This window comes from Aethalodelphis obliquidens, unplaced genomic scaffold (genome assembly GCF_003676395.1).
Source record: "Aethalodelphis obliquidens isolate GAN/ISIS:26980383/991018 unplaced genomic scaffold, ASM367639v1 scaffold8, whole genome shotgun sequence".
NCBI classification, from domain to species: Eukaryota; Metazoa; Chordata; class Mammalia; order Artiodactyla; family Delphinidae; genus Aethalodelphis; species Aethalodelphis obliquidens.
In genome coordinates, this window is record NW_020837952.1 from 23,144,529 (window position 1) to 23,157,205 (window position 12,677).

Consider the following 12,677-nt stretch of genomic DNA (forward strand, 5'->3'; position numbering starts at 1 on the left):
TTTTGAAATGAGACAAAACTAAAATCAAATGCTTCTCAAGCTTCTCAACTTAGTGAAGAATTATAGTGAACTAAAATACAAGACAGTATAATCATTAATTAAAAAAAATTAATACAGATAAGTGGTTTCAATCTGAGGAGTATATCAAAATCTCTTGGGAAGAGGAAGGTTTTTCAAATAACACATAGTCTTCTCATCCTCCTTACATTCTGTATATGAAAGGTAAGCAGGTCAGGATTTGTTTAGATGAAGAATAGCTGGGAAGATATAATAGGGTGGGAGAATTAAATTTAAAAATAATGAGGCAAAAAGTGCAATATCAGATTACCTAATTGTGAATCTGTGGAGGGCTTAAAAAGGCATGTAATTTGAGATAAATTTAGAAAGATATGGAGGACCCTGAATGTCAGAGAAATGGGTGTAAATTTGATTTAGGAACTGGGGAACCACTGAAGTATTTGGTCCAAAAAAAGGAGGGGGGGCAGAGCAATAAAAATAAAGATTTATTTTTTATCGTAGGATTCCATGACTGTAAGAGAGTATGTAGCTTAAGAGTATGGTATTTAGTAGTCAGTACCAAGAGGTTAAAATCTTACCAAATGTTCGCTAGTAAGAAAGGTTATAATCAACAGTGAGTTTACTGAGTTAACATTTTCTATAAAAAAATCTGAATAACTTCCAAATCAGTTTTATTTCTATAACATGGATTTCTAATACCTGTTCAGCAATATAAAAAGTTTTGCTGTTTGTTCTGGGATGAATCCACAAACAACGGAAAGTCTCACCAAGTATAGGATTATAAGGTTTCTTCAGTCCCTAGTAAAAAACATACAAGTTTCAAATTATAAATATGGAAGATTCAAAGTACTAACTTAAACCAGTCAAGATAGGCTTAACTGTATCATCTGGGAACTATCCTTATAAAATTTCCCAGTAGTAACATGAAATAAAATTAAATGACTTCAATCATAATACAGGTCTAAATAACCAAGTATTTTGCAATTCTGCTAACTGAAAGAGGCCCTGCAATGCAATTATTAATAAATAATCTAAAGATAACATAAAGAATAAAGAACACATATAAGGCTATAGAAAGTAAAACAAACATTACCTTTGGCTTTTTATAGAATCCTGACAAATACCATTTTACTACTTTCTTCAAACGGAAATAAGGATTTTCTTCAAGAGCAGCCCTAAAAAATAAAATGATATATGCAAAAATTTTACAGAACATATCACAAATTCTCCCTCATATTAATCAACAATTGAATATGAGATATGACTGGAAAGCATAATTCATTTTCAAAACAGATGGCAAAAACAACCATATAAATCAGTTTGCAAGAATCACTTTTCATAATCTGGTTACTTTTCTGCCCATTTTTAACCCCATCTTTAGTCTTCAACCTCCCCTATGTGCTACCAACTGATTTTCCAGAGTGAACTAACTGTACAAATATAACAGATAATCAAAGAATAATTTTCATTTTAAAACAGGCATTTTCAAAAGCTATGACTCACCTGTCCCCTTGCCCTTCTGCTAATTCTATGAACATTGCAAAACACTGATTGTGTTTTTCAGGTGAATTCTGAGTTTGTATATATATATGTATATATGGCAATTTATTTATATTACTCCCTTCAAGCATGTCTGAAGGTCCAATGTGGTGATTTTTGAAGATGAAGTGTGAGATGGAAGAGGCTAGGCCTAGGCTCGCCGACAACTGTGCCAAGTTGAAAATACTGAACTTTTCGGGAGTTAATATCCCTCTGATTGCTCTCTTCTTTTCTTGGTTTAAATTCTCTTACTACACAATTTATTTACAGCTTTACATGTATGTAGAATGCACAGTTCAAAACTCAAAGCAATATAAAGAAGTACACAGTCTTGCTATTGCCCCATCTCTCCATACTCTTCCTACTTAACCTCCCATAGGCAACCTTTTTTTTTAGCTGCTTCTTTTTTTTTTTTGGCCGCACCACGTGGCATATGGGATCTTAGCGCCCTGACCAGGGATCAACCAGGGATCTAACCCGCGCCCCCTGCAGTGGAAGCACAGAGTATTAACCACTGGACTGCCAGGGAAGTCCCTAGTTGCTTCTTTTCATATAGTTTTCTTGAAGTATAAAGAAGCAAATATAAATATGTAGTCTTTTTTTTCTTTGGCTGTGTTGGGTCTTCATTGTGGTGCGTGGGCTTCTCAGTGTGATGGCTTCTCTTGTTGCGGAGCACGGGCTTTAAGCACACGGACTTCAGTAGCTGCAGCATGGGGGCTCAGGAGTTGTGGCTCGTGGGCTCTCGAGCGCAGGCTCAGTAGTTGTGGCTCACAGGCTTAGTCGCTCTGCGGCATGTGGGATCTTCCTGGACCAGGGATCGAACCCGTATCCTCTGCACTGGCAGGAGGATTCTTAACCACTGTGCCACCAGGGAAGTCCCAAATATGTAGTCTTTCTCTTAAAAAAAAAGGGGAACAAACTAAATGCATTCTTCTGTATCTTGCTTTTTACACACACACACACACACACACACATACACACACACTCCTGAAGATCCCTCCAAATCAGTTTATAGAGTTCTTCCTTAGTGTGGATGTACCATACATTACTTAACCAGTCAACTGTGGCTGGACACTTGAGTTATCTAACCTTTTGCTGTTCCAAACCCTGCTGCAACAATTTTGTATATATGTCATTTTGTACATGTGGAGTTGTATCTGTAGGAGATATTCCCAGAAGCAGGATTACTGGATCAAAGGATTGAATACATTTATAATTTTGGTAGATACTGCCAGATGCCTTTCTAATGCACTGTGCTAGTTTGTATGACCCAACAGCAGTCTATGAGTGCCACACAACCTTGGCAACAGTGTGTGTTGCCAGAAGTGCAACCTTTTAATTTGGGAAAATGGTCATCTCTCAAGATCTTACGGTGATTCATAGGAACCTGCCTCATATTCTGAGGGAAATACATTTCTAGATAGATAAAAGGAAGCAGAACTGGGGTATAAAAGCATCTAGATTTTTGGTCAAAGTGATGGATGGAAAATAGATCTTATTATGGTTTGAATTTGCACTTTTCTTATTTTAAGTGAAGTTTACATGTTTAAGGACTATTTTTTTTTTTTTTTTTTTGCTGTACGCGGGCCTCTCACTGCTGTGGCCTCTCCCGTTGCGGAGCACAGGCTCCGGACGCGCAGGCTCAGCGGCCATGGCTCACAGGCCCAGCTGCTCCGCGGCATGTGGGATCTTCCCAGACCGGGGCACGAACCTGTGTCCCCTGCATTGGCAGGCGTACTCTCAACCACTGCGCCACCAGGGAAGCCCTTAAGGACTATTTTTATTACTTCATTTTTAAACTGCTTGGTCATTTCCTCCACTTCTTTTTCTATTAGGTTATTGATCATTTTCATTCACTAAGAATTTCTTTTCATAGAATTTCTTTTCATTCACTAAAATAAAAAGAGCCCTTTTTATTTTAGGGAGCTTAACAGTTCATTTATGACTTAATTTGCAAAAATCCCCCCCAGTTTACGAATTATCCTTTGAATCAGCTTGTTTTTTTTCATTCACTAAGAATTTCTTTTCATTCACTAAAATAAAAAGAGCCCTTGTTATTTTAGGGAGCTTAACACTTCATTTATGACTTAATTTGCAAAAATCTCCCACAGTTTACGAATTATCCTTTGAATCAGCTTCTTTTTTCTTTTTTTTGCAATGTTCATTAATGCAACTAATAGACTAATAATGCAATGAATAAACTGAATACAGGTATTAATGCAGAATCTAAAAATCAGGTCACAGGGCCAGAACCTAGTATCTTAGAAAACACAGCGCCTTGAAACTGCTGCTGGAATGGGGGCAGCAAGTGAAACCTGGAAAAGTATGATTGTCCAAGAAACTGCTGGGAAAGAGGTAGGCAGCTCCTCCTCCACCTCCCTCATGCCTGCCTTCTTCAGAATTACTCCCAGGATCAGCTGGCAGGAAGAAAAGCAAAGGTGAGAGTGGGGATTTATGCCATGTGCCAGCAGTTAGTAGGATGTTCCAGTTGTGATAAGCTGCACATGCCTCACTGCATGCAGAGAGAATAAGCACAAACAAAAGCAGAAGCCCCAGGATGGGACCTGAAGGAGGACTTAGGTGGGGGAGAACCAAGAATGCCAACCAGCTCTCCCCGTGTTAGGTCAATGCACAGGTCAGGGAGCCTGTGATGGCAGTGCTGTCAAGGCAGGGGCAGAATTCCTGTCTTCCTCAAGCTTGTGATTTCTCCATTTGACCTCATAAATGGAAACATTACAGCGAAGTATTAAACCTGCTCCTTATTAAGGTCAACTACAGAAGTGGTGGAGAAGAGAGAGTGGCATCTCATTTGAGCCTGATTTTGGTACAGCATCACCACTGAAATCAGCACTCTGAAAATACTCGAAAACCATGAAGTATCTTTTATTTTAAGAAATGAGAATTTACTTACTCAGATAGGAAATCTGCATGATAGTAGTAATCTGAAAGTTTATCCAGGAAAGAACGGGGTTCCAAAATAAATGTAGGCAGAACCACCCTGGATAGGTCCATGCCAGGACGGACTTGTTTCAGTAGTGTCCAGATAAGGCTTTTGTTTTCTTCTGACACAGTTTCTGTTTGAGAAGCCTCACCTGCCTTTAGCAATTAACAAAAAATACTGAAATACTATATTTATTTCAGACACATAAATATGTAGATAAGACAGCTAATACTGAAAATATGAATCTTCTCTAAGACTATTCCAAGCAATCTTAAAATGTGAAAATAACCCATTAGGTAATAAGTCAACACCTATAAAATTTAGTAAAAGGGTAGTCGCAAGAGACACTAAATAAAGTGAATGATATATACAAAGAATCCATTACAAAAAAAATTATACTCTATTATTTTATACTATGTTTACTTCTATGCATTAGCAATAACAAGAAAGTTATAAATTCATGTTTCCCTACAATTTACTTTGTACCTGGCAATAACATCAAGGAGTATCTTATTTCAAAAGCAAACCTGAAGATGTAAACTCTAAATTTAATAGAATATATTGGTATTTGTGCGAGTATATGTGTGTAATTGTTTATAAATCTTGATATATTCATATGTATGCAACTTTTAAAATAAAATAGGTATTATATAAATACTATTCTCTTTCAGGAAAAGAAGAAATAGGTCACACAAATATCTTCAATTTCATCTGTAAATTTCCAAGAATTAGAAAACCAAAATCTCTGAAAATCACAGACTGTTACCTCTCCGAGTTCTTCATGGCTCTGTTCAGTGTAGGTAGTCTCCTTTAAAGGCTCAACAGGCTCAGGTTCAATGTATGAGTCATCTTGCCTTTCTGATGTATCTGTGTCACTTTCTTCACTTTTCCCCATCACCTCATTGTCAGACTCATCATGCTCTTGATCATTTTCTTTATCAGATTTATCAGAATACATATCTTGGTCCTTAAAATGCTGCCGTTCAATTTCACTATCATTTAACCTTAAGAGAAAGAATTATTAGGAGGAAGGATAAAGGAGGTTAAGAATATTTAATTTATAAATAAGAAGGATATGTAACACTTACTGAGAATTTACTATGTGAAGGGTACCATTCTAAGTGTTTTATATAGTTTAACTCATCTAATCATAAAATAGCCCTAAAAGTAAAATTATTACTCTCACTTCACAGATTAAAAAATGGAGGCACAGAGAAATTAAATTAAAACCTGGAAAATGCTAAAAGATGACACTCTGAGCTCTTTGCTTCTCTATCCTTTAGGTCTAAAATTTTCCAAAAGCAAAATTTTACACTATTCCTTGCTAGATTTTTTTCTTAGTTTTACAAACATCATCACTTGAATCAACCTATCACTTCTGGTCTAAAGAAAAACTTCAAGACGAGACCACTAGATTCTCAGGTGAACGCAAATGAATTATGACTTTCTACCTGTAAAGGTCTCCAAAGTCACTCATAATAAGTCCAAAAATAAAAGGAGAAATGTATAAGGTAATTATATCGATTTAATACTGGACTGAGGACTTCCTTGGTGGCACAGTGGTTAGGAATCTGCCTGTCAATGCAGGAGACATGGGTTTGATCCCTGGTTCGGGAAGATCCCACATGCCGCAGAGCAATGAAGCCTATGCTTCATGCAATGAAGCCACAACTACTGAGCCTGCATTCTAGAGCCCGTGAGCCACAACTACTGAGCCCCTGTGCCACAACTACTGAGCCTTCACCCTAGAGCCTGCGCTCCGCAACTACTGAAGACTGCGCACCTAGAGCCTGTGCTCCGCAACGAGAGGCCACCAAAATGAGAAGCCTGCGCACCACAACGAAGAGTAGCCCCCGCTCACCGCAACCAGAGAAGGCCCACGCACAGCAATGAAGACCCAACGGAGCCAAAAGAAAGAAAAAAAAACAACTGGATAGGCTTAACCTTGAAAAAAAACTCTATGGAGAACTGGAAATGGAAATTTCAGCTTAAGGAAATGAACCTATGGCCTAAAATTGTTAAGCTGCCATACCCAACCTTATTCTTACTTACAAGACTAGGGTTACTATTCTGCACAAAAAGGAAACAATTTTTTTTAAAAAATCACTTCCAGAATCAAACATTTTTTAAGAAATTTCTCATTTAAGAAAGTATCTGTGGGTTTCGTTTGGTATAAAAAATTTGTAAAGTACTTTACAAAAGAATACATGGTGCCGTTATATATAATAATTGACATTTTAACAATGCTGAGATAAGTTTAACAGAGTAGTCCTATTTGATTCTCTTTTAGTCTCTATTTTTCCAAAATCTTCTTATGTTTGGATTTTAATCAGACAACTTCTAACAGAAATTCATTTTTTAGAATACTTATTTTCTTTTTTCTCCTTTACAATCATATATTGCTGTCTTTGCTTTCTTACCATCTAGTCTCTCCTTAATCCCTCACAATCTGTTTTTTATTTTCTCTTTTATTTTGTTTTATCCTCTCTCCCCTTTGGCAACCTGTCCAGTTTCAAGACTTCATCATTTCTATTTGATGATTTCTGTTTGATGATTTCCCATGCATGCAAGAATAAGCTTCAGATTCATGTTTTTAAACGCTTGGTTGACCACATCTATATATACTGGGACCACTGCATCCTCAACATATCCAATATTTAATACATTATCTCCCAAATATGGTCCTTTTAAAAATTTTTTGTCATCTTCCCAGTTACTCAGGCTTAAAACTTGGTAATCTTTTTTTAACTTTACCCGTTTCCTGTCTCTTACATCCAAGGAGACTCTAAGTCTCGAAGGTAGGCTCCCATCCTTCCTCATCTCTGCAACATCAGTTCCTAGCTCATTTTCTGTCATGTATCCAAATGAACGTGTTCATATGTTGATTCTACTTAATGGTAAAATCTGTTATATTGATCCTCTCCCTGATTCCCTAGCTGGATATTATGTTTTCACCCTCTAAATTCTCCTAATCCTATATTACCCTAAGACATCTCTCCTTTGGTTGTTTATGTCATTCTTTTCTTCCTACTATTTATAGTTGCTTGGCATTTTATCGCTTTCAAGCAAAACAAAACAAAACATCTCTCTAGGATTACATAGCTAGTAAACTGTTATACTGGATTCAAATTTAGGATCATATCTGATTCATTTTCCTATTCACAATGTGGTGAATTACAAAGAAAAGTGTATGGTATCTTACACAGAAAAGAGACTCAAAATTTTTTAATGAATAAATATGTGAAGCAGATGAATTTTAAGATCCCCAAATAAGAGCATTTAAGGATTACCTGGATTCTATAATACCAGGGGAAAAGGCCCCAACAAAAACCCATTCCTATATCAGGTGCACCTCCCTCCCCCTCATCCTATCAGACTCCTACACTAGGATAAAACAAAGCTCCAGATTATAGATCTGCAAAGAAAGGATGTAAAAGATAAGGTAATGGTGGTTTTATTTATTTATTTTTGGCGGTTTTAAAAGAGAGTAAAGAGAAAGAGTCAAACAAAAGGATAGGAAAAAAAAAAAAAAAAAGTTCAGCTCCGCTTACAGGGAAGCGAGGAGAGAAGCAGTCTAACTTTGAGGAGGGTAACGTCAATGCTGACAGAAATAAGTGGCTGCAGAGAAGCTGAGGGCTGGGGCCAGGGAGGAAAAGCTGAGGGCTGGGGCCAGGCAGGAAAAGCGGAAGTCTATTTTTCCTGCAAAGCAACAGAAGAGATCTGAACCTCAACCTTCGTTTCCTTGAAGAAAATTTTTTTTAGTATTAACTACAATGAATGCTTCAGGGGAAAAAAAAACCACAAATAGGATACAGTTCCAATTTGAAACACAATATAATAGGAGAATTCCACAAATACCAGGTAGAATAAGTCAAGTCCATTATAGAAAAAACAAAAAAGTGCTAATAGAACAACAGTAGAAGGACGGATTACATCTCATTTTTATGAGGCAAAGAAAGGCTTCGCATATGATATAATATTTGAGATTGAGATTGGCCTTGAAGAAAACACAGGAGTATGACGGAAGAAAAGAGCAAGGAGGACTAGACGTCATTCTTAATTGACGGAACACCAGGCACAAAGACAAGGTAGTTAGCATGGTTGTATTTAGGAAAGAACAAGTAATTCATATTAGCTGGAATCAAGGAAATAACTGTCTACACCTCACCAGAGCAACTCAACAAATTTTAAACCAGGCCATAGGGGTTTCAAGACAGCTAAGTTTCAATCCTAGATACAATACAAAAATTCTAGGCCTGCCAACTAACCTAGTGAATAACACAGTCTCGAAAATAATCACCAAATTAGTGGCAATATCTACTTACTGGAAGTTATCACCACTGTGGAGACTGTTAGCACGTAATAAGCCATACAAAGTCACATGTGTGCTCTCTGATGAGATGCTCAGGTCATGTTCCTTTCCTTCCCTGATCATTGTACGTTTAAGAAGACTAGAACATTTCAAAGCCAACTCCAAAGCATCCATCCAGCACCTTCCTAGAAAAAGACAGATTCATAAATAGTATAATTCAAGAAACTAGAAAAACTAGCATCCATCTTAATTTAACACTGTTAACTTTTAAACATACTATTATTTCTCTCAGAAACATGCACTGTAAAAATTAATTAGAATATAAAATCCTGCCAGGATGTCTTAATGCAATTTTTCAGTTTAATAAGTGCTTTTTACATTCTAAATATCTAGAAACCACTGGTAAATAAATAGCACTAACATACATTAGAAAATACATCTAATCTAAAATAAATGTACTTTATTTTTAAAAGCTTCAAACATTAACATGTAGAATAACTGAAGGTACCAAAAAGGTACATGAAATATACCTAAGGGATTATGTTTCTACTATAAACAAACTATCTAAAATAATATTTTGTTGTTGACAGGACATCTATCCCAGGTTTAGCACCAAAATTTTAAGTCAGAAAAATGCCTGTCTAATACTGTTATTAACTGCCATATTAGTTAGTAGAAACATTAATAACTTAATTTTGTGTGTGTGTGGTTGACTCTATGTATTTTAATTTTTGTTTATATTCGACTATAGTTGATTTACAATGTTGTGTTTCAGGTGCACAGCAAAGTGATCCAGTTATACATATACATATATCTATTCTTTCTGAAATTTTTTTTCCCATTTAGGTTATTACAGAATATTGAGCAGAGTTCCCAGTGCTCAACAGCGCTCAGCAGTAAGTCCTTGTTGGTATCTATTGTAAATATAATAGTGTGTATATGTCAATCCCCAAACTCCCAATTTATCCCTCCCCCCAATAACTTTATTTTTTTTAAATTAAAATTTAGAACAGTACTAGTAGAAAAAAAATGTTAATTGCTCTTAAAAGTCATATACATTTGTTTCAAGATATGGTGGCAATATCAGCCACATAAATCGTTTTCATAATGAAAGCTCATGCCTATGATATTTTAATTTAAAAAACAATCATCTAGTGAAAGTAAAGTTTAGGTTACATGATTCCCTAGGCTAAGCTAGTCTACACTATAAAACATAAAAGTGAAGAAAAAATCCATTATCAATTATTAAAGTTTTAAAGTTACCTTGCTTTCATACAAATTATACCCTCCCTATATTTGTTTCAGGAATTAAATATTAAGTAATAAAGTACAGAATAGAAGTTTGTGTTTGAACGTCTTATGCAAAAAAGCAAAATAGTGTATACAGTGTCATGTTAATATTTAACGATAAAATATAAATAGTATTAAATGTACTTCTAAAATGACAAATCTTAATGAGTTACCACAGAGAATGCTAATCAAGTCAAAAAGGTGTTAATATGTCAATAAAGGATGAAGAAGAAAACTCCAGGCTGCTAGTTTATCACTCAATTATATAATGCTTCCTTCCTATTAGATTTCCCCATTTGTCAACCAAGTTGATGATATATTTAGTGTTCTAGGCAATTTATGATTATAATACGTCTGCTGCAAATTCCATACTAAATGCAGATTTCCCAAAGGAAAATGCAGCGATCTATAAAAGTATAGATCTATAAAAGTATATAGTATATTTTTAAGTGACTCTTAAAAATAAGGACCAAAATCCAATCCATCATTTGTATTTACCATCTGACTCTGAAGTAGCTCGGATGATCAAATAACTGCTAGGTAAGGGCTGAGTTATGGATCCAACTGCTTCACCTTTTGGACCCTTAAAAGCAGAATAAACAAAATAAATGGTGTACAGTATTATGAGATCTCAACTTTATATTATTCATAATTATCTGTAATAATCTAAGTGAGGCATGGATTATAATTTTTAAAAACAAACAAGCTTTAATTTCATGCTTCTTAAGAAAGCAAATGTTAAGTACTGAGGAAAGTTTTCCTCTTCCACAAAATTTACCTCCTTACCAGAAAACTGAACTTATAGTTAACATTAAGCATTATCTCTGCATATTGTTCACATATTAAAGAGAAACCTAAAATTTCCCATATGAGACCAAATTTTAATTTAACAGAGAATTTCCATACTACAGAAACTATTAGATGAGAAATACTAAATTTCTGGAAGCCTAAAGAAACAGCTGGAAACTTATAAGAAAAAGAGAAATGAATTTTTACTAGGTCCAGGGAAAAATAATTTTTTAAGTTGTCAGATCAAAGAATAAAATGGATTTTAAGAAGCATAAACATTAGGAGGTAAAGATGGACATTTAAAGTGAAAAAAGTAGAAACAAATCAATACGATTTTAACAAATTCTATAATATCCCTTGGGTATTTTCAAATGGCTTTATAATTTATGGTCTAGTTCCTAGAACCAGTATAGAGTAGGACCTTGAGTCAGACTGCCTGGGTTTCAATCTTGATTCCATACTAGAAAAATTACTTAAGTAACCTCTTTAGGCCTCAATCTCTTTATCTGGGTAATGGGGGAATATTTGTATCCTCCTTACAGGAAATTTGTATCCTCCTTATCTCGTACCTTACAGGCACGAGAATTAAAAAAAGATTCCATATAACATGCTGAAAAGAGTCCCTGACACAAAGTAAAAATTTATAAACATTACTCTTTCCTAAGCATAGACATTGACTTTTAAGCTGCTTAAACAATGTCCTAAGTAGGTTTTGCTTGTGAAGAATATTCTGATGTTCATATAATTGTACAAATTTCCCTCCCACCAATATCTGGAATGAAATAACTTGACATTATAAGTATCTTTTAATGATTTTAAATTTCATTATAATTCTTACAATGCCTAAAAATAGTAGTAAAGAATAAATAATATACATATAAAAGATTTTGAAAGTAATTTTTTTTCACTTCAGAATGACGTGATACAGAAATACCAGAGGTTTCATGGGTTAAATTCTTTCCCCTGTGGGAAGTATATAATCTCAGAATAAAACTAACTCTGTAATCCTAAATTTATTCCTGCTATGATTCCACACTACTGAAATAAAGGTTAAAAGCCCAGGTCTTTTCCTAGGTGTCTGTATATTGCCTAATTAAGCAATATCCAACAAATTAAAAAGCTGAAGCTACATTTCGTTCTAATCTCAATTAGGTTGTTTACCTAAAGGAGGAGTCCCAAAACCTTTATTCAAGTGTAACTGACTTTAGAAACTAAAACAATGATCGCTTTGTAAAAACTTAAGCTAGACTCATTTATTCAGTTAGCATGTACTGCCTGTCTACTGTTTGTAGAATTCCTTAGTATAACAGTTTATCAAATAGAGCATTTCTATTTTCTTGATTGTTTTTAAAACAAGGAGTGACCACGGTAATGCTTTTTAGTTATAAAAGCATTAGAGCTCCATCTTCAAAGAAAGCTGCCTCTCAAAAATATGTAGGACTGCTTCTGCTTATAGGCTTCCTATCACATATTTACATCACTACAGGAAAGACCACCAAAATAAATGGCAGCTTCTGTTCTAGGGAGTCTGACAATTTGATAAAGAGAAGAACACTCACAGTAAACAGGATACAATATTACAAAGCAAAGCTGGTAATTGCAAAGTAAAAGAACAGTACAAACAATCCCTATAGACAAGAGATAACAAGGTACAATATAAATTTGGGAAGCATTTTCTGGAGAAATTTTTAACTTAGATCTTAAAGGTAAACTAAGCATTTTGGTGCACATTTCATCGTGGGTAGAAACAGAAAGAGGAATAATGTGATTGAAGACAAAAACAAATTT

At 35.1% G+C, this 12,677-nt stretch overlaps 1 protein-coding gene across 5 annotated transcripts in view; it reads right to left on the minus strand.

The window, feature by feature from the left end:
* The window catches only part of OSBPL8 (oxysterol binding protein like 8), a 191,162-nt gene that overhangs the window by 36,593 nt on the left and 141,892 nt on the right, over positions 1-12,677 (minus strand). For all 5 annotated transcript variants that reach the window (XM_027107075.1, XM_027107074.1, XM_027107076.1 and 2 more), the window contains 6 exons: positions 10,599-10,683; positions 8,824-8,995; positions 5,265-5,502; positions 4,469-4,653; positions 1,112-1,193; positions 718-816 (listed from right to left, as the gene is read on the minus strand). In XM_027107075.1, coding sequence (XP_026962876.1) covers positions 718-816; positions 1,112-1,193; positions 4,469-4,653; positions 5,265-5,502; positions 8,824-8,995; positions 10,599-10,683 — 861 coding nt within the window. The remainder of the gene's footprint in view (positions 1-717; positions 817-1,111; positions 1,194-4,468; positions 4,654-5,264; positions 5,503-8,823; positions 8,996-10,598; positions 10,684-12,677) is intronic.